This window comes from Phoenix dactylifera, chromosome 14 (assembly GCF_009389715.1).
Source record: "Phoenix dactylifera cultivar Barhee BC4 chromosome 14, palm_55x_up_171113_PBpolish2nd_filt_p, whole genome shotgun sequence".
In the NCBI taxonomy this organism is placed as follows: Eukaryota; Viridiplantae; Streptophyta; class Magnoliopsida; order Arecales; family Arecaceae; genus Phoenix; species Phoenix dactylifera.
The window spans coordinates 8070544-8092766 of record NC_052405.1 but is presented as its reverse complement, the minus strand read 5'-3'; the positions used below and the strand labels follow the sequence as shown (position 1 = coordinate 8092766).

Genomic DNA, 22223 nt, shown 5'->3' with positions numbered 1-22223 from the left:
ATTTCGCTCACAACATCTTAATTAGCAGTTGTCGGAAAAAAAAAAAAAAGGTTAATCATGCTAAAGGTTTTAAATTTTTTAAAATTTTTATTTTTATTTTAAACTTTAATTTAGTACTACCATGTTACCGAATTTTTAAACTTTTACGATTGATACTCTGGATATAACTTCTGTATGATGACCGTGACGAAAATGGTTTATACTATTATGTGCTGTACTAAATTGAAATTAAAAATAGAAGATTCCCACAGGTCTAAAATTTTGACATAGTTAATTCTAAAAGTTTTTGCTACATTAGCAACTGCTTTTTGACCGTACATGATATTAAGTAATAATTAGGATATCCATTGTAAAATTTTGAAAATTTGACTGCATCGTATTAAAATTCAGAAAAAAAAACAAGAAATTTGAATAAGTTCAGATTTTTTTTTTCTTTTCCGACGAGCCATAACTGCGGCAATCGTTGTGGCCCGTGGCAAAATTAAGGCTCTCAAACCAACCACCGACCGATGGCATCAAGGGCGGCTCTATTATCGACAAAAAATCCCTCTTGTCCTCGCCTCTCCGCCTTCTCCTCTTCGCTCCCGAAACCCCCACATCGCCTCCTCTTCTTCCCTTCTCCTCCTCCTTGTCGTCTTCGTCGCCTCTTCTCTCCTCTTCTCTCCTACAACCTCCATCGATCTCCTGCGGCTTCCATGGCCTCCGCCGCCTCCTACGAGAAGGAGCTCGCTGCCGCCAAGAAGGCCGCCTCTGTCGCCGCTCGCCTCTGCCAGGTACTGTGGCCAACCTTTATTTCTATGTTTAGGCTTGGATTCGTTGCCGATGGGATTTTTCTGGTCCTTTTTTGTTGATGATTTGGAGAGGAGTGCTGTGGGAAAGCTCTTGTTTTGATTCTAGGATCAAGATCTGGAATACAAATGTGCATTTTCCCCCTTATCTTTCAGTTGCTCTTGTTTGGGCTGTTTGATCCGTTAAACTCAGAATTTTTTCTGAAATGGCATATGGTTTATGTTGATTTGTTCTTTAACTTGTCTTCTGTGACTTTTCTGTGGTGCCATTTTTATTGATCTATCTTTCGTGATTTATGCCTAATTTTAGACACTGTAACTGACCTTTTGAAAGTAACTGGGTGCCTTTAGGTATAGCAAGACTGCTCTTTGAGAATTTTTAATACCTTGTTTCCTTCGATTACTGACTGAGAGGAAGTTATGGTGTCAAGAGGTGCAGCGGCACCTTCAATTCACAATGTGAACTTTGATGGGGATGATGCCCCTCTTCTTTTTGACCCGATTAGAGCTTGACTACTAAAGCATGTAAATGACGCTCATGAAATTCTTTGTAGTTTTTTTTTAAGAAAATTTAAATGCAAACTTAGAGATCATTTGATTTAGTTAGCTATAGAGTTGAAATGTTACTTTATTTTTTTTTAGCAAAGGAAGAGTTATAGATCTTCCTCTACCGATCACCACTTAGTTCACTGGGGATTGTTGAAGTCAGTTACCGGCTGAGTGCAGCCAGCGCCTGACTGACACCACCGACCCCACTGCATACGGTACCAATCCCGGACTTTCACATCCCAGGTGAACTGAAGTGATCATTAGCAGATGATTGGTAGGAGTACTCTTTGCCAAACTGGAGTACAGGATAACTTCATTGAAATTGTAAGTATCGAAAACCAGTGTCGAACAACTTTTGCATACAGAATATGCTAAGTTTTTGGTTTACTAATTAAAGCAGGAATTGAAGATTGATGGAATGCTGTTTCACCCAATCATGTTTTGTTTGTATGCTTGCATCCGATTGCATAACAGTACAATTTATAATTCAGATCATTTGAAATTGCGGTAGATCTCAGATATTAAGATGAACAAAGCTGTTTCAGAATAACTGTTTTTAAAATGGGATGACCTCTAATTCCTTTTCCTTGGCTGCTTCTTTTGGTCATAATTTTCCTGAATACATGCTGAAGGCTTGCTATAATTATAGTATTTAGTTTTGTGCCAGTCAAGAGAGGGATGGATACTTTATGCATGAAAGGAATCCATTTAATGTTTATTCTTGGTTAATACATGTAAACATGTGTCCTTTTCTTTTTTTTTACCCCCCCTCTCCCCTCACAGTCAAAATTATTAATGTTTCTTTTTGTTTCTTTTCCAGACAGTACAAAAGGCACTTGTGCAATCAGATGTCCAATCAAAATCTGATAAGAGTCCTGTTACAGTAGCAGATTATGGTACACTTCCACACTTTTATAATTTCTTTTGCTTATGCTTCATAGCTGACACTTCATAATCTATGTGTTGTTTCTGATTAATGATCTTCAATATGCTTAGTTTTGTAAGGTTTACTTTCATATGAAGTCAAATAGTAGGACAGTTGTTCTACATTCATAGATCATTTACAAGTTGGACAAACTTAGTTCAGCTGATTTGCTGCATTTGAAACTTCCAAGAATATGGTTCTCTCTTTTTAATTAAACAAAACGACAAAGATTTAAGCGTGTCTAACAAAGAAATTCTAGATATATAGCATTGATGTAGTACATTCTAATATTATAGAGAGATGTCTGGAGAATGCTAACTGGGAATCTGTGATGGATTCATATTTGTTACTCATAAAGTAAGCTATCAATTCTTAGTAAATTCAGTAAACAATAGGATGAAGTTGGTTTTGTAATAATATGTCAGAATTAAGAGATTAGAGAACCTATTGTGCCCTGTAATGATCATATGATAATAATCCAACTCACAGCCTCTACGTTTCTCCTTTCCCTTTCTTTTGTTTCTTCTCTTTTGTCACGTGTCTTGTATTTTTCGCGATATTGTAGAAATATGTATGCCCACTAGGCAGATGAGCTGGGAACCGGAGGATGAAGAGAGGAAGGGGGTGATGTTTAGCTTTAATACCTTTATAACTTCTTAACACATGAAATGTTCAGCTTACTACAATTATCTAGCAATATACTTCTCTTAATTTGCAGGTTCACAAGCACTAGTCAGCCTTGTTTTGAAGACAGAACTTCCCTCTGAATCCTTTTCTTTAGTGGCTGAGGAGGTGCATGAACTTGACTTTAGATTCCAAAGTTTGTCATGAATTAATTATGAAAATTACCTGAGAGGTATAATGACATACTCGTGTAGGATTCAGGCGATCTACGTAAGGATGGTGCTCAAGAAACACTAAGACGCATTACTGAGCTTGTTAACAACACTCTTTCTATTGATGGTACATATAATATTACTTTATCTGAGGAAGATGTGCTTGTTGCCATTGATAGTGGCAAATCTGAAGGAGGCCCTAATGGCAGACATTGGGTTTTGGACCCTATAGATGGCACTAAAGGGTGAGCATGGTAATTTAAGCTTGAAATGTAGGATTCTAATTATATATAGCATTTGACTATGTAAGTAGGATGCAATTTTTTCTTCCTTTTTGAGTTCATGTATTGATTGATAAGTATTAATATAATCCCTCTGTAAAAATTAATATAAAGTTGATTGGCTGCCATGAATAACTAAAACTATGGTGACATTATTCTGAAATTAAGAATATGACTTTAATTAACATTCAAATATTTGCATGTCCATCTTTTATGTTTATGATTGCTCTGTTGTGGGTTGAGTTTAGATCTGGTTCTGTGCATACATCTATTTATGGTTGTTCCATATATTGCTACACAACAAGGATTTTTTTATGTTCTCTTTCTCCTTTGGCTTTACGATTTGTTGGTTTTTGACTGAGCACATATTGGATGCATTCATGTTTATATTTGTGGATCAGTAATCTACACATTGGCACATGCATTATCATGATCTCTATATATTAGGTGAAATTGATGAATACAGGTTCAAATAACTGCATGCTATATTCATTTGATTGTTTATTTTTGCTGACACTGATATATGCACTCCTAAGGGGGCTAGTAGCAGTTTAACATGCATGGGTTCTATGCTTCTTCTGTAAAGCTGTTGGAGTACTCCTTATATATATATGTGTGTGTGTGTGTGTGTGTCTATCCTTAGCTTCGGCATTATTCTGCATTGGGATTGGTTAATTGTTAAAATGTGATTCCATGATTAATATCATTTTTTATAGATCAAGAAGTAAAATATATTTAAGAGAGGAATTGTGAATAGTATGAGAAAATATTTCCATACGAGATTGAGTGTAAGTTGATTCACCTGATCCTTTTCCCCTCTGACCCCACTGGCTAATGTGAAGACTTGATAGATCACCTCCTCTCTCCCCCTCCCTCTCTCTCTCTCTCTCTCTCTCTCTCTCTCTCATATCCAAAATCAAGCAGCAATGGTAAAAAGTTAAAGACCAAATCTATCCCACAAGGAAAGAAGGATATAAATATGATATACTGCAGAAATTGTCATTGAGATATGATATGTTTTAGTGAGAACCTAATCTAATGGGAATGAAATTGTCATTGACAATGATTACTTTTTAAAACTCAAGTGAAACCAATTATCCAGGCTCCAATTAATTTTGTGAATATAGCAGCATACTGAGTTTTACCGTATTATCATTTAATCTGACTGATACTATGTTCTCTTTGTTTTTGAAACAAACATCATTCCAAGTAACATAAGAACACCTACACATACAACAAACAGCAATGTTGAATGATTACCAGAAATGCTGGCGGACTGACTTGAGAGATGCTAGGAAATTGCTAAGAAAAATATGCTGATAGGATCAAACAATAATGGAATAGGTGTATGTAGGTGAGAAAGTTCTGGTACGTTATAAGTTCTACAACAATTTATTCCCGAGCCACAAAACATGGTACTAACCCAAGCTGTAAATGCGGTTGAAACATGTTCATTAGGCGTACTGTCCAAATGCAAAATTCTATGCCAGTTGCTGTTAGTATCTCTCTGTTCAATAAAACAGTAAATGAAGGGCCACCTTAATACTTGTCAGAGTTGACTGCTATTTACTTTTCTGCATCTTGGATATATAGGATGACTTGGAATTTTCACTTCTAGTTCTTTCATGCCAACACACCTTCACATACATGAATTTTGATTCAGGTTCCTCAGAGGAGATCAGTATGCAATTGCTTTGGCACTGCTTGATGGAGGAAGAGTAGTGTTGGGTGTCTTGGCATGTCCAAATCTTCCTCTAACTTCAATTGCAATTCCAGATGAACACTCTTTGCAAAAGCAAGTTGGTTGTCTTTTTTCTGCTAAAATTGGTGATGGTGCTTTCATGCAGTCACTGAATGGCTCTTCACCAACAAAGGTTAATGTTCTTTATTGCCTTCGTTTTTTATTTAACTTGCTGCAAACATTTTATCACCGTATGACTTTTATTGACTTCCCTTCAGATACATGTGAGTGCCATTGAAAATTCAGAGGATGCATCATTCTTTGAATCATTTGAAGCAGCACATTCCATGCATGATTTATCTAGTGTAATAGCAGAGGTATTACATACTAGTACTCTTTCCTAACTACAAATTCTTAGAGATCAAGTATAATTTCATTATGATGTTGCTTTTAGAAACTTGGTGTCCGAGCACCACCAGTTAGAATTGATAGCCAGGCAAAATATGGTGCTCTAGCCCGAGGAGATGGTGCCATATATTTACGTTTCCCACATAAAGGCTATCGTGAGAAGATATGGGACCATGCAGCTGGTTATATTGTCGTCACGGGTACAAACCATCAAACCTTTTATTCGCATGCTTTTTCAACTTAAATGGAGTTCTGGTGGCTTGCTTATGCTGCAGAATTATAGATATTTGAAAACGAATTATTCAATATCTCTTCAGATCTGACACTGTTTCCTAATGGTTTACAGAAGCTGGTGGTGTGGCGACTGATGCAGCAGGAAATAATTTGGATTTTTCCAAGGGGAGGTACCTTGATCTCGATACAGGCATCATCGTCACAAATAAGAAGCTAATGCCAGCACTGCTCAAAGCAGTACAAGATGCTGTGAAAGAGAAATCTCAATCTGCTTCCCTCTTGTAGCCAATATATGTAGCTTCATCTGGCTGTTATGTCTGCCACTTCATGCCTCTAATTGCTTTCTGAAATTTGGATTGAATTCTTCCGTCAGACGTGGTATGGCGATAAATTACGCTGATATCTCCGGTACTGGCAATAATTTCATTTCAGCGGAAGTTGAATTTGCCTACTGTTTGTTTGTAACTTGAGAGTTGAAAACTGCTCTTAAATGTATTTTCTACTTTCAGGATGCGAAGCATTACTATCCTTAGTTGAAGAAGCTTTCTGGCATGTATTATCGCATCACTGAATCGGAGATTACATCGCATGGGTGAAATTCTATTCCATCAATTAGCTGTAAAAACATTAGAACCACTACCTTGATCTCTGCACACTTGTTAAATTCTTGATTCAATTTTTTTTCTCTGATCTAACCGAGCATGCCAACTCGAAGTGAATGGTGGGTTAGGTTATCGTGTATTAGTTTCTTATCATCAAATAACCATAGCTAGTTTGGCAAGCCACGAATAGGTAATGAATATCTTCAGAAGCACCACGATGCACACAGATCGCCCACCAGAAACATTGTTAGTATGTTGATCTAAAGAAGTTGCTCAGCTCGGGGAAGTGGTTGCTTCCTGATGGTGGGTTTTTTCTTCCTGTCTTTCTTTATTTCTTTCTTGGACCATGAGCAGAATGCATACCATCAAAAAGCCACCATGGATTGTTTGTGAGTCATTGTATCACAGGCCTTGCACTAATGGTCTCAAGGACCAGACACCGGCTACATCAATTGTTACATCAAGCTAAAAAAGCGATAGGCACTCATTACTTGAAAAAGGGCCTTGAAGGAATCGGTGAGGTAAAAAAAGATATTGGTGGAAAAAATGACACCATCTCCCTGCCCAAATCCAGGGGAGGGAAGAAGTGTGAGGGCTTGGGAAGAACCCAGCATGAGTTATCTAATTACCTTGACCAATCATCCCCATAAGTAACAGGGAAAAATTAAGGACTGGGAAGGTTGCACCACCATTTCAAAGCATTAAGAACATGGACTTCTTATTTATGCTTCCATGCAATCCTCTCCTCAGATGCAGAAGTTTGGTTCCTCAATGTCACTCAAGCTAAATGCAGGGCTTGGTTATTACAATTTTCATGAAAAAGGTATAATGATGCAATACATAATTGTAACAGGCGGAGTTTGTCAGCTGAACGGCAACTTGTCTAAACAGGTACTTCAGGTGGGTAGTCTCCAGGGTGCTGCTTGATCAATTCTGTAAGCAACCTTTCTTGCTCACGAAGGTTGGAAGGAACTTGATCATAAACATCTGTGAATAGCTCAGCAAGAGGTGGTTTATCCATTCTTTCTGCAACCTGAACCGCATGCAATAGCTGCACAAAAGTTGCATTTGTCGACATACTGAAGATATCACAAAATACTAATAGGCCTAGGAAATGAGGTGCCCAAAATGCCTTTGGGCATTAACTTGTCAAAAACCTACCTCCTTCCTGACATTGCTTCTAAGTTCAGATTCAGCATCATCACACCACCAGCCATTTCTTTCAATCCATTTTCGATACCTGGAGACAGGATCTCGTGCTGTTCTCCAGTGTTCGATCTCATCGACAGGTCGGTACTTGGTGGAGTCATCTGATGTGGAGTGATGTCCCACTCTATACGTAAGTGCCTAGGCATTTCAAATGAGCAGAATGGCAAGGTTAACTTATATTGTTACTTCACATGATAGCTTAGATAACAAAAATCTGCACCTCAACTAAAATAGGCCTGCTTTCCCTTATGGCCATCTCACGGGCTGCATGGACTGCACTATAAACAGCAAGAGCATCATTCCCATCTACACGGATACTCCGAATACCATATGCTTGACCACGAATCACAGCACCATCACCTGCAGTCCAATGAAGAAGAGGGAACAAAAGCTCTGTAATTCTACGTGGAACTCCACTAAGTGCAAAGCAAGTTCAAAATGAAAGCTTCAGTACTTCGAAACTGTTCTGCTGTAGGAGTACTGATGGCCCAACCATTGTTACGGCAGAAGAAGATGACTGGGACCTCCATTACAGCAGCAAAATTTAATGCAGCATGGAAATCTCCCTGCCACATTAGATGCAATCAAAAAAATCAAACCATAGCATAAGGAGGTATCAATGATTGAAGCTAAAGTGAGAACGAGTTGCTTATAGACCTCGCTAGTGCCACCATCTCCAAAATAAGTGACAGCACAAGCATGTTTCTTGTCCATCTTAAGGGAATAAGCAGCTCCAACAGCATGAGGTACCTGCGTACTGAGAAAAAATAGACGTCAGTGGGGAATAAAAATACTGATGTCATTTGTTTACTGAATTTGTTAAAGTTGTCAGGAAATGGCTCCCTACGCTATTGGTGACGACACCGTGAAGTAATTCAGCCGGTTAGATCCATAATGTATTGGCATCTGTCGCCCTTTACCGTAATCTAACTTGTTGCCAAAGCACTGGTTTGCAAATTCTTGCAAGGTGAAGCCACGCCATAGAAGGACACCAGGTTCCCTGTACTAAATTAGGTGCAAATTTATCCATGGAGATCAGGTGGGAGAACAAAGCATAGACAGGAGCAATAGATGAATACAACTCTTTTTCCTTGTGCCTTTATACCTGTGGAAAGACAATATCATCGATCGTGAGGGCAGCAGCTGATGCAATATTTATGGCTTCTTCTCCGATCGTGGTAAGATAGAAGGAGATTCTTCCTTGCCTCTGAGCTTCATAGAATATAGTATCCATAATTTGTAGGGTGACCATGTCACTGTACATTTTCAGAGCAATTTCCTTGCTGACCTGATGAGCAAGATAAATATTTATTGGCAAGGATTTAATAATGGGTAAAGCGAAAGGAAAACAACTTTATCTTACAGACTTATCTTCTTGCAGAAAACTTAACTATTCTATATAAAGCTTAGGCCTTGTGAGAAGGAAGCTTAACTAAAGAATGCAGTAGATTTTAGAAACTGTTCATCTAATTTAAGAATGGCTACCTCTTGGAAACTGCTGCCAGAGATTGTCTTTCCATCATCATCAAGAATACGGTAGCAGCTGATTCGCTCTCCTGGAGACTCGGCTAGGAATCTAAGTTCAGGAACAAACATAACCTTTCCACCAGGAAAATCCATGACCTGTCATGATAACAATGGTAAAAAAAAATCATAAGTCATGCCTAGTCTTTAATTATACCATTTTCAGGATTATGTTAGAAAAGAATTCTAAAGGGTTTGAAGGGAGCCCCCCACCCCACAATAGGGCTTAAAGCAAATTGGATTATATCCGACCCTATCCGTTTTCGTATCTGATTCAGGTCGGATTTGGATACTATTTTTTTAGTCCGATCGGATCTGGATACGGATTCAGATAGTCAATTTAAAAATCTTCCAGATACAGATATAGATACGGATGCGGATACACCTAATTTTTCTGGATTTGGACCCAAATCCGGATATTCGTAAGTGAAAAACAAAAGTTTAAGTTAAATCAAAAGACCAGGTGATTAACCAAATCTAAACTAAAAGAAACCCAAATATCGGATGATCATCACTTAAGACAGTAACCTGAATACAGAATGCTTGATTCAAATAATTTTTTTTGAATTATCCTGCACTCTCGTTTATCGATTTCGTTAATCTTTTTTCTTCGTCGTCTTCAGGCAACTAGAGTTTCAAAGGTCCCATTTATTTTTTAGTTTCCATTTGATGATTGCAACCGATAACAGTTGCGAGATGCCTTAGAGTGGCCATAGATCCTGTCTACTTCGGTGACGAGCAACCTTGAGCGGGGTATCCTTTATAAAATTGTTGGTTTTTATTATTGATAAATAGTCGCTACAATTATATATTTTTTAAATTGAATCTTATCTTTATGATCATTCTTTATTACTAGTTTTCTTCGTTGAATTTTGTTCAAATTTGATTAATGTTTGAAAAAGTATCCGATCGTATTCGGATAAAAAATGTGGATATGTTTAATATCCGATTCGTATCCATATTTGTTTATAACAGATATAGATATGCTTAATATCCGATTTGTATCCGTATCCGTTAAGACAAATATGGAAATTAATTTTTATATCCGTTTAATATTCTTATCCATATCCGTATTCGTCGAAAAATATAGATATAAATATAAATATATCAATATCCAATCCATATTCGATCTGTTTTCAGCTCTACCCTACGATCAATTCAAAGGGAAGAAAAAATACTAAACAGGCACAAATAATGCAAGTCTCGTTGCTCAAAGATGTAGATAAATAAGATGCCAACAATTAAATTCCAACATAATTTATCATTTCACAGACTTCAAAAGTCCCACATATCTCTCTTTCTAAAAAGCTAGCAAACAGTCGGCTTATGTCAGCAAAAGTCTCGTTCCAGTTACAGTCTGATCTCATACTAATCTACCTTAAACAAAGGAAAATTTTCCGAAAAAACAAAGAAAAGAAGCACAATTTCAAATGTAGAAGCACAATTTCAAATATAGAAGCCAATGTGTCATCAAGGAAATTAGTACCATCAAACTCGTGTTTAGAGAGACAGCAGGGGATACGATAATCCACTCAACTATAGAAAAACAAAGAAGACTTCCTCTTAACCAAAATCACGGCAGAATCTCTCATGGATTCTCCGTACCTTCTATTCCTTCCCAAACTAAACTAATCAACTGAATCGAAAACAGAGTCTTTAAACATAAAAATAAAAAAAGAAAAAAAAAAACCTGATAGCAGCGGTGATCATCCACAGCCGCCGCACTCTCGGCCTTGATCGATGCGAAACGACGATCCAAGCAACCATTTATCGGATTGCTCGAAAACCCACCAACCAGTTCCAAAGGCAGCGGATTCCAGAGTTGGAGAGACGAAACCAAAGAAGCCATCTTCTGCCCAAGATGATGGGCTAATCTTGATCTCGCGAGCGACAAAGCCATTGTGAAGTGTGTAAGAGAGAAGAGACCAAGGAGGCGAGGGAGAAACGAGGAGAGGATGGCTTCTGGCTTTGGCGCTGTTCTTTGATTGCTTTCGTTTGGTGGCCGATAGTTACATATCGACGAGTGATAGACATGCGGGAGAAAGGAAGGGACTTCGCGTACGTAAGGATAGAGATGGACATAAATAACATTAAAAAAATCGCTCGTACGATTCTGATAGAGCTCCACGCCAGAAGTGGGTGTCATTAAAAGCTTGTAGGTGGAAACTTCAGCACGTGTGCCATTGGTATTTTTTTGTTCGTTTTCAAGATGAAGTTTAAAACTTTAAAACAAAGAAAATTTAGGAAAATTTTTAATAGCATCTTAGCTGCATCATCCTTCAGAGTCCGAATAATTTTTCCATGCCGGAAAAACGTCTCACTGCCTATCTGACTTTTCTGTTAAAAATTGATCAAAAATTTAATATTTTAGTCATAAAATATCGCCCGAGATCTCTGGAAAAAAAAAATCCTTTCTTTTTACTAGAATAGAAGCCGAGATAAACCTTGGGTACCTCTGATTTAAAAACCGAAATGAAGTAAAAGAAAAACTTAATGTAACAACTAACAGAGCTCACGGATTCTAAGGTAAGATAGATCCTCTCTATCCAAGGCTGTCATACAGAAGAGTACCCAGTGTTAACAGGCACCCTGCAGGTAGTTCGCATGGAACTCCACACGCATTCCGATCATTAAAAAAAAAGAGAGAGGAAAACGCCAAGAATGGCCTGGAACAAACGACATTCAGCAAAGATTTCTCAGAGCTTGCATGTTTCTTGCGTTTTCGTGAGTCATCCTGGTTTTCTGTATCAGCTGATTCATACCGATAGGGAATCAATCTCTCTGCCTATCGAGAATGGGTGTCAAGAACCAAAATTGGTATTGGAAATCTTGGTTCTGGTATTTCTTAAACTACTAAAATATAAGAACGTACCTAATCACATATTGATTAAAATCCATCACGAGTCACAACTAAAAAGAGGTATGAAATCAAGCAAAGCATGCTAATAATTGCAAAAGATGAGATGAATGTAAAGCATTCGAGAAAGCAAGCAACTGCTTAAAGCTGTTCTCATATCAACTATTTAATTCAAACATAAGAATTATCTTAAACTTGATTCCAAATTTGGGTATCGTCTCAAATAAAAAAAAAAAAGAGGGAATCTACACCCGATCCGGATTCGGATGGCTTCAACATATCAAAGTGTTTGCGTATGCGTATGCAAGGAAAATAAACAACAATTCCTTTCAACTAAAAGCAAAAAGAATCTTCAGCAAATGCGATACCCAAAAGAATCAATAGGAGGAAGTCAAGGAGTTCTACCTGATTACTGCCATCAGTCACCACCGGCACACTCTCTTGAGCTTTCGCCGACCTGAAACGCCGAGCTGCATAAAGATCCATTGGATTCCTCAGAAACTTCGAAGCGTATCTATCATCGCTGCTATCCAGGGAAGGAGGAATCCATGGGTGCAGAGATGAAGCCCAAGAGCTCAGTTTCAGAGCATCCAAAGAACCAATCCTTTGTCCAAGATGATGGGCTAACCTCGACCTCAGGAACCAGATAGCCATTGTGGCTACGAGAACTCACCTATAGAGAAACGAAAGAGGAGGTGTGTGAGAGAGAGAGGCTTGGTAGGAGAGAAGGATACTTCAGTGCTGTTCTTTTTTAGAAACTGACAGGAGGAACCTACCGTGTTCCGAATTCCATCGGAGACACGGGAAGACCGGCGTCGGCTTCTGATAGCGATACCACGTCATGGCTAATCTTAAATGGGAAGTAGTGGATTGGAAGCCTACGGTCGGGATCCTGCGCAGATCCAACGACATCCGACCATTTGATGCTGGAAAAAAAATGGACGCTGGAGGCATCTCCTGGGGTTTGGAGGACAAGCGTTTGATGGTCAGAAAAAGACAGGATTACACTGGTGTTGGAAGCGAAAAGGACACGGCGTTTCTGGAGGATTGCATTTGGGATTGCGATTAGAACCAATCCAGATTCCGGAGTATGAAGTGATAAGACATGGGCGGGCCGAAACGTTTAGCCTTTTTTAATGAAGCGTAGCCTTTTGTGCTTGCCACCAAAAGATTCGACATTGCCTTGTTCAATAATTCGGCACTAATTGGTAACAGCATATAATTCTTCGCATATACGGAAAATTCCAAACTTTGATTTTTAGCATCTTGAACCATTAATCTTGGACCATTTATGGACATGGTGTAGTTTTAACAATAGTAACGGCCCTTAATCTGGAAAAAAAAACAAACAATAAACACTGTTATGTGTATTACTAGCTGGTATTTGTTTAGCAGCTGTTATCTTGGCTGTTATTCCTTTATAATGATGGAATATATACCGTCATTTAGCTTTCATGCTGATTACTGAATAAACTCGTACTTTTTGAATTCAAATTTGCACTAGCTGGAAATTTAATCAACATTTAAAGAATGATTATATATTCAGTCGATAGTGACTTGGACAACTTTTTCACTATAATAAGAAATAGCGGTCATTCTGGTAAAACTCCTGACAAACTCAATTCCGTGTAGTTCTGAGAAATAGCAGTCAACTAGCATATCATCAGGGCGATACACAGAATATCATTTTTTCCCCTTTCTCCAAGTATTCTTGAAATACAAAATTCCAATAAAAAAGAAAGCTTCAATAATTTTTCAGAAACTTCCATCCTACATATTGATGTTATAAGACCAATATTATTGGGAATAGAGTACTTTAAAGCCTTCTTGAAGAAACTCTCATTATTAATACTCGCTGGCACATCAATACCAATGTCATTTATATCTGTTGCTTCTTAAGCAATAAATTTTAAAATACATATATAAAATATCAATTTATAAATAAATTAATATTTTATATTAAATTTCAATTTATTCTAATCTAATTTTATTAGAATAATATGTTATTCTTATTAATTTTATTATAATTATCATATTATTATATAAGGTATATACTTATTTATTTTTATTATTATATTATTATAATGATGATCGAGCATATTAAAACCCTTGTTCATGCAAGGGATGAATTGTTCATACAAGGGATGAAGAGCTCTGCACAAGCTAAACCTCCACTATATATATATATATATATATATAATAGATGCATATATAATAGATATAACCATTCTGGCAGCCTTAACAGTTCACCAAAGGTTTACCATAACAAGATGAGCACGCCATTGAAACTCGATGCTCTGCAAGAGCAATTCATGAAAGAAGAAAACAGAAGCTATATCTATTCTCATTCTACCAGTCAAAACCTTTTCTTCCACGTAACTACCATCAGGTTGTCATGGCAAAATTGCCGATGGCTGAACCAGTTCAGACTTCAGACCAGCTATCAAATTTACAAAATCCTTAACTATCTTATGTAATCAAGGTGCTTAGTTTTAGTATATTGTAGCTAACCTATTAGTAGCCCTAAAGTTTCATGGAAGAAACAGGAAAAAACATGGTAAAGAAAACCAAGAAATATTTTTTTACTTCATAAACTATAATTATCAAGGTCAGGCCAAAGTAACAGGCATTTATTCAGGTTGATGTCATATGTAACCCAGACTCCTCAATTTCTCCACCAGTTTCCTCTCTGCAGTTGCCTGGATCACTAGTATCGCTCATCAAAGAAGTGCTTATACGTACAGTCATCTATAGTCAACAAACGCATACATTAGGACAGACGCATTCAGCAATTGTCATCACCCCAATAAAAGTAAGAGAAAAGGTGAAATCTCCAAATATTACAAAAAGTGGATGCTCAAGTGCCTATGTATTGTTGTGAGAGAACGGGATCAAAGATTACCTCAAGCATGGGGCTGTCTGTTGGTATATTGCATGCCAGAACTATGCTAAGATCAGTCCTCGGTACTGGCAGAAAGCATCAAATCATCAGTCACCATGTCAACAAAAGAACATCTAAATCAACATTACATAGCTGTAATTATACTTAAATGATGAGCAATGCCGGACCCAGTGTTGTCAGAACTGCCCCCAATCAAAGAACACCCACTTCATTGTTCTGCCAAATCTCATTTATCAGAATAAACGCCGGATATTTGAAGAGAAAACAACTACAATAGTATCATAAGAGTACGTAGCTGACAGTCTAGCAGTTGCAGCAGCATATAAATGCCGAAACCTTGCGGAGTTGCATCCAATCCATATATAGATCTGCACGACTTATGCAAGGTGACAAGATTTTTAGGGATTTTAACAGAAAAATACAGCATCAAACACCGAGAAAAAATGATGATGTAAGTCAGAGAATGTTTGTTGAATTAATATAATGTGGAGATTAAAGATTCCACTCAAGGAATCTCCATCTATAATATCGGCAGTAAGCAAATAGAGATGCTTGTCAAGAAAGCACCGGAGAACTAGGGGTGCGAATGAGCCGAGCAGCTCACGAACTACTCGAGCTTGGTTTAGATCCAAGCTCACGTAGACTCGACTATTATCGAGCTCGAGTAGCAAAATACTCAGCTTAATAGCTCACAAGCCTAGTCGAGTACATATATTTTTGAAGATATTATATTTTATTTATAATAAATATCATTAATTTAATATTTTAAATATAATATTATGTTATACTTTCTTTTAACCGCATGTTTTGATTATGATCAAGGCTTGAATTTGAGCTCAAACTTGGGCTCGAGTATGGCTCGATTGATATTCGAGTCGAGTCGAGTCAATCTCGAGTATTACTTTTTTTCGGGTTAAGTCAAGTTCAAGCTTGGATATTGAGGTTCGATCGACCTCGAGTCGAGTTTCAAGCCCAAGAATTTTGAATTGAGTCGAGCTTGAGCCTCTAGCTACTCGATTCGGCTCGATTCAGTTGCACCTCCACGAGGAACGATGATAAACAGCCCATCCAATACGTAGAGGCTAAACAATTGCAGAAAATGGCGATGGAATTGAGGCAGAACTTCTAAGTATTCTTGATCTAACTCCTTCTAATAAAGTCCAAAGCCAAGTCCAAAACATGCTAGGCATACAAGTTTGTCTTGTTCAAATAGAAGAATAAACTTAAAAATGAGCTGTTTTGGTTTCCATGCAATCTATTGATGTACGAAAGTACAGAAAAAATGAGCTATGTATACCTCCCTTGCATATGCAATTTCACTCACATTAACAAAACTCAGACTTGAGGTTATGGCATCAACAACAACCAAGTCCTATCCCATCAGGATGGGCTAGGTTATGGAGTATAACTCAGATTTCGAGATAAACTTCAAAATTTCTTAATTGAAGTAGCTAAAACATTGGGTGAATTGGAGCTTGCTCCAGCAGTCACACCCCTTTGCTTAGCAACCAAAGGTTTTAGGTTTGATTTTTTGGTGGTGCACTTTCCAAAAATCTGAGCCTAGCTAATTACAGTGCCAGTGCGTGTCCCTCCCTTTCTTGAGAGAGAAGAGAGAGTAGCCAAAACATTGGGTGCCTCACTTGCACTGGATCTTGTTCCAACTCCTGACCTTGCTTCTTTGTGTTTTCGATATTTTATCCATCAGCACCCATTCTACTAATATATCTATCAAACCAGTGTTGTCAAAGGCACTTCGAGCACTCTCACCTAGGTGCTCAAGTGAAGCAAGAATGCCCTCGAGAGCTTCAAAAGTCCCCAAGCGAGAAAAATTTACTAAGGTAACCCCTAAGCGGGATAAAGCAGGAGGTGTTTGGCAAGTGTCTCTCCAATGTCCAACAGTATTCTTCCTATCTTTTTCTTGCCCATTCTGTTAGAGCTCTATTAGCTTTATTTTGAGGTTTACCGGAGTCCTTATAAAGAGCTCCTCTAGGATGTTAAATAATTCTTCTTGTGTTATGTTTTGTTTAGAAGCTTCAAACATGTTTTGGGAAGTGGTGTTTTGCTCTCATGTTTGAATTTTGATGCTAATAAAGGATGCCTGGTCATTTATTTTTACTAACTTTTGTTTAAAAACATGACCTAGAAAGTGATATTTCAATATGATATTTTGAAAGATGTGAAACATGACATCTGATGTACAAGATAATTATGATGTTTGATAATAGAACTTGAATAACTAATCTTATAACCCTTGTATCATCTCCAGATATATACAATATTTTTTTTAAATATATTTATCAAACTTTTTAAATAGCACCTTGCTTTCTTCAGGAGGGCCCCTTATTGGCGCTTAGCATCTCAAGCGATATAAGGGTCCTATTGCCCTTAGGGCAGATTTTGCTTTTGACAACCTTGTACCAAATCCAATCTTATTTTGTTGAAACTTTTCAAACACTTCTATTATTTATTTATTTTGAGAGATGTAGTTAGGCTTTTTTTCTTTTTCTTGAAACTTTGCAATGAATTATGCTTTTCATTTTCTATTACTTTATTGTATTTTATACTTATGTTTCTTCGTCAATCTTGCTCCCTATGTTTTTGAAAGCACTACTCACCTGGCACTCGATTTCAATTCAGGCTAGTAACATTTTGCCTGATTTGATCTCGAGTAGAAATTTAAGTCATTCTCAATCACTACCTAGTGATAAGATTATCTTGCATCACTGATTAGTTCTTAGAAATTTTCGAAGTTAAATTCATTCTTACACTATAATTTTGGATTTATCTAGTCAAGATGACAAATGAAAATCCAAAAAGTTACACAAATGTAATTGGATAGGATAGGTACCAAAGATAGGATTGAATCATTTAGATCAAAACATTCTACTTCGAGAAGAAAATTTTTGTTCATTTAGTCTATTTAGATCACTAAGAAAGGAGTAATTGCTAAGCAAGCATGTGAGAACAGTTACAATTGGTTGAATAGACATTTCCAGCATAAGAATAACAGACAACCATAAACTGACATCTGGGTTTAGTTTCTATTACCCTCTTCTGCTCTAAGCTCCTTGAAAGATACTCCCAAAATCTTAAAGATTAAGAATTCTCCAAAACACAACCAAACATAACTTATTCAACCCAGATTAAGAAAGTTGAATAAGGAATCTATGTCCATTTCTTTGACAATAAATTTATATTGAGTATAGAGATGAAATTTTTTTATAACATTCCAGTTTGTTGCGTAGGCTCATAGCATATAACAATCAAGGTTTATGATTATCCGGAGAATTTATTTATTATTTGTTCAATATTTTGATAGGCAATGGAGGTGAAGATTTTGATCAAGGTTTCTATACCGGTCAGTACCATACTGTACTAGATATACTGTACCATACCGAGCACACCGTGCAGTATCGGTACTAAATTAGTATGCAATCATGTACGGTATCAATACTTGGTACGTCTTGCCGTCTCATACCGTACCACATATCGATACTGTAATAAAATGATACTAATACGGGATCCGATACCGAGACGGCGAATCTTGATTTGGATGCTTAGTTTTCTCCAATCAATATGTAATGCTTTTTGTAACATAGATGCAAAGGTGTCCACTTCAAGCCAAGAGGCTTGTATATTTCCTTGTTCCTTTCTTCGCACATCTTGTTTCAACATTTTCAGCTAATATATTTTATTTTTGACTGACACTTTTGGTTTTTCTCCATCAAACTGAAACAGTAAGCTGAAACCAACAATAGATGGTTCTTGGGTATGTTTTGATGGCGTCGGGCAGAATGCTAGAGTTTATGATCACATGTAAATAAATTAAAAATTTGAGAGAATGTGTGAATAAAAATCTAAGGAGTTTGCAATTGACATATGAGCAAAAGAAGTATAGAGCTAAAGACCAGTAGTCATGGGCGCATGTAAATTGATAGTAAATATAAAAAATACCATAAAACATAGTATTATTCAGCATTAAAGAAAATAAGACTGCTAAGATAAAAGCTGGTTTCTCAACCAATGTATATTCAATCAATATCACCAATAGAATAGCTAGAAATAAATTCAAAAAAAAAAATGAGTTTCATGAGTGGCAGACATATAAGAAGATGGCTTCTTCAACATTTCCTCTTTATGATTTTTAATAAAGTTTCTTTGGTGCTCTCTCTGCACCATTTACACTCTCAGAAAAGAAGATGGCTTATTCTATCATGATATAAGAACCTTAGTAACAGCTAAATTCGGCAAAACAACACTAAACACTAAACCCAGCAAAAAGACAAAAGCAAGAGAGTCAACATTATGACCCACAAGCCGAGCAGTAGAGTATATGATAATGGAGGTACATGACCAAGTATACATGCAATGTGCTAGAACAGAGAATCACCTGCTTTGTGAGCCTTATGATCTGAAAGTGAAGTGTGAGATCATGCAAATCCTCAGTAAAACATGTGATCTGTACATCCCTTTCCACTGCTTGATTTTCCAGTGAGCCTTTCCCATTGCATTGGGCTCTGTACTAATATGCAGGGCTGAAAAATCTCTGTTTAACTCTTCTGATGCCATACACAAATGAACCTGTAAGTGCTGGAATGAAAAAAAAATAATTTGGTTAGACATTATACAACTATATAAGGCAATTCACAAAACCATGACTTTGAAGAAAGAGGAAATCGAAAGTAATGCATACAAGAAACATGAACCATATATTGGAACAATCAAAATCAAATGAATGAAAATTTACTTCGAGGGTACTGCATATTGTCTCCTCTAATATGCTCATCATAACACAATATAATAAGATGATGTTTAAGATTGACTCAACTTTGAGCTAACCTCAGATATATTTGTTCAAGCTTAGCTTTTGACCCATCCAAAGAAGAAAATGCTTTGCACAAATGCAGCTTAAGCTTGAACTTTTTTATTTGAATGAGTTTGAACAAGAACGATACAGAAGCAAAATCCAAACCTTTTAGTGAGCAGCTCGGTTCATTGCAGCCCAAGTAATAAGGGTAATTGGCATGCCACTTGACAGCTCCACCAAAAAGTTTCTCGTTCCCGTATCAGTGTTAAAATAAGATACTGAGAACAAGCCATAGTATAATTGAAAGTCAGAATGCAGTCATCACATCAAATTTAGAAAATTTAAGATCCAGAAAGAACAAAGTTAGCAAAGAATTTGGACAAAAAGCAGGTTCAAGCGCAAGTGAGATGGAATCACGGGTTCTTTTTTTTCAGGATTGCATCATACAGTTAGCTTCTATTAACATTTCCTAAGAGTTCTTATCGTTATAGGTTATCCCAATATCTATCTTTTGTTTAGCCTCAAGGAAATTCTTCATTCTCGCATGAAAAGTTTCAACTTTTCTTGAAGAAGAAAGCATTCGCATTCTTCCGCAATTTATCCAACATTTTCCAATTAAAAATTAGAAAAGAACTAAAACAGCAATCAAATACGGATAGAGTAAAAAGAAATGAAATTCTAATCCAACCGGTAACTAGGGTTCCAAGTTATTGCAGAGATTGAAGTAGAAATAGGAAGAGATCAGCAAGAGAGAGAGGGGGCTCACACCAGGTTGTGAGCAGATCGTTTTGTCGCCGGAATGCTAATCCCGGCAAGAACCACGCCGACGACGTCGCTGGAACGCCGGCGGAGGAGGTCGCCGCGGGTTGCCAGCAAACGAGAGAGGAATCGTTGGGGATAAAAATATCCGGGAACGACCAGTTGGAAAATGGTTAATCCAAACCGTTTATCTGAAAACGAATGGCGAATATCGATGAGAAAAATTATATTTATACTTGAATTCATTTATACGGAATAAGAGAGAACGGCAGCAAAAACGGAATAATTACTCTTTAAAATGAATCTATGGGAACAAAAAAATAATATGGGCAGACATTAGAGATCGAGAAAAAAAAAAAAGTACAGCTACTTATTTTGCCACAATTTTTTTAGCGCACATCTTAAATAAAAAATTCAAAAGTCACAATTTATTTTTTTAACTAACGCGGAGTCAGTTTCATAATTAAAAAATTTTTAAAAAATTATAGCACATTACTATATGGCTTAATAAACATATCAAGTAAATTAGTTATTTAACAAGTCAATACACATATTTAGCTATATCGACTTCTAAAATATGGTATACACCAGTACACAATATCCATTATCGATTAAAGAGCTTAGCAAATAAGTTGATTTGGATTATGCCATGAGATATGGTCAATTTCTAATTGTCAAAGGTTAGCAGCATTTTAACCCTCATTATCTCCGTAACAAAACTTCATACAACTTGGGCAGGCACCGATTATGCAACCAACAAGCAAACTTCAGGCAACTAAAATCAAAATATGGCTGGAAGAATATTTGAAAGCTGTCGTTGGATTTCTAAAGGACTGATGCGCGCCTAGCCGCTTCTTCTTCATATCCTTGGCAGACAAAGCATGTTACTTTGGTGGTTCCAAACAATCTATATTTGGGTTTGACTTTATCTTTCCCATAAAAAATGATTGATCTTATTTTGTAAGGCCAATTGTTGGATCATTATATGCACAGTTTTCAAAGCACTCCAAACTATTTTATACTTATATTTGCACAAATTTTGAAGTGACTATTACGCAATCCAATGGTAGATTCGTGCAAAGAGATGGTGAATTATTCTTTTGCACAGACAACCTCCATATTTACAAAGCACTGCTCGTTTTCACACAGCAGCACTTCGAGCAACATTTTATTGTGGTAATCTTAGAGACTCTATTTATACTCATGATATAAAGTGTAGCCAGTTTACCAAGAAAAATGAACTGGATGCTAGATCTAGTGCAAGCCTGCTTTTTATGTTATTGAGTTGCAAAATTCACTTGTTGGCTATAGGAGCCAAGATTGATGGACATGGCATCAATTCACAAGAGGAGCCCTCTCTTCATACATTCATATGGTATCTCAAATACTAAGCCATATCCATGCAAAAATTGGTGGGCTAATAGGCTGATTCCAAAGCTCCTGTCACGCTTATTGGTTTGGATGGTTATGGAGAAGGATGCATGTTAATTAAGTTTAGGGTTTGTTTGCTTGCTTGTAATTAGGCATTCAAAGTCAGTCTAGCCCAATGCAACTCTCTTCGGGTGCTTGGTTGGTCTGAAGTGGAATCGAATTTAATTCTCGAAATGACCATGAATGAGAAAAATGGTCTAAATTGACTCCGGTCCAGAAGATCGAGATTGCTGGCTCTCACTCAATCCATTCACAACAAACCAAATAGACCTTTAGTTGGTTATAACTAAATCCAATCTAATTTTTTTTTGATGGCGAGGACCATGAACTTCTATAGTTCTTCACAACCCATTCACTCATCAACAACATCCAGAATCTCACCGAAAAAGATTAGTCGAAAAGTATTATTTGAGTTTTTTGATTCTGTATA

At 37.0% G+C, this 22223-nt stretch overlaps 2 protein-coding genes across 12 annotated transcripts; one reads left to right on the top strand and one right to left on the bottom strand.

Moving 5' to 3' along the window:
- Nucleotides 1-445: 445 nt before the first annotated feature.
- Nucleotides 446-6392, top strand: LOC103720532 (SAL1 phosphatase-like). 2 transcript variants are annotated; one of them, XR_005514800.1, is made up of 9 exons: nt 446-773; nt 2158-2233; nt 2981-3054; nt 3141-3343; nt 5043-5253; nt 5339-5437; nt 5515-5668; nt 5815-6110; nt 6212-6392. XR_005514800.1 is itself a non-coding variant. In XM_039133525.1 (8 exons), exons 1-8 carry the CDS (start codon nt 510-512, stop codon nt 5985-5987), a joined length of 1254 nt encoding a protein of 417 aa, XP_038989453.1. In that variant the 5' UTR covers nt 446-509; the 3' UTR covers nt 5988-6389. The 2 variants fall into 2 exon arrangements, 1 of the variants encoding a protein (XP_038989453.1); XM_039133525.1 differs by having other exon boundaries at nt 5815-6389.
- Nucleotides 6393-6968: 576 nt separating this feature from the next.
- On the bottom strand, nt 6969-20525 carry LOC103720523 (2-oxoisovalerate dehydrogenase subunit alpha 2, mitochondrial). 10 transcript variants are annotated; one of them, XM_008810263.4, is made up of 15 exons: nt 20372-20525; nt 19769-19881; nt 19187-19386; nt 14941-15172; nt 14797-14861; nt 12671-12851; nt 12300-12567; nt 8999-9136; nt 8619-8801; nt 8361-8518; nt 8171-8270; nt 7968-8079; nt 7734-7873; nt 7466-7651; nt 6969-7355 (listed from the first exon to the last, which is right to left on the bottom strand). In XM_008810263.4, exons 7-15 carry the CDS (start codon nt 12546-12548, stop codon nt 7188-7190), a joined length of 1434 nt encoding a protein of 477 aa, XP_008808485.1. In that variant the 5' UTR covers nt 12549-12567; nt 12671-12851; nt 14797-14861; nt 14941-15172; nt 19187-19386; nt 19769-19881; nt 20372-20525; the 3' UTR covers nt 6969-7187. The 10 variants fall into 10 exon arrangements, with proteins under 10 accessions (XP_008808485.1, XP_008808486.1, XP_026665587.1 ...); XM_008810264.4 differs by having other exon boundaries at nt 14941-15164; XM_026809786.2 differs by having other exon boundaries at nt 14964-15164.
- Between the last annotated feature and the right edge of the window lie 1698 nt (nt 20526-22223).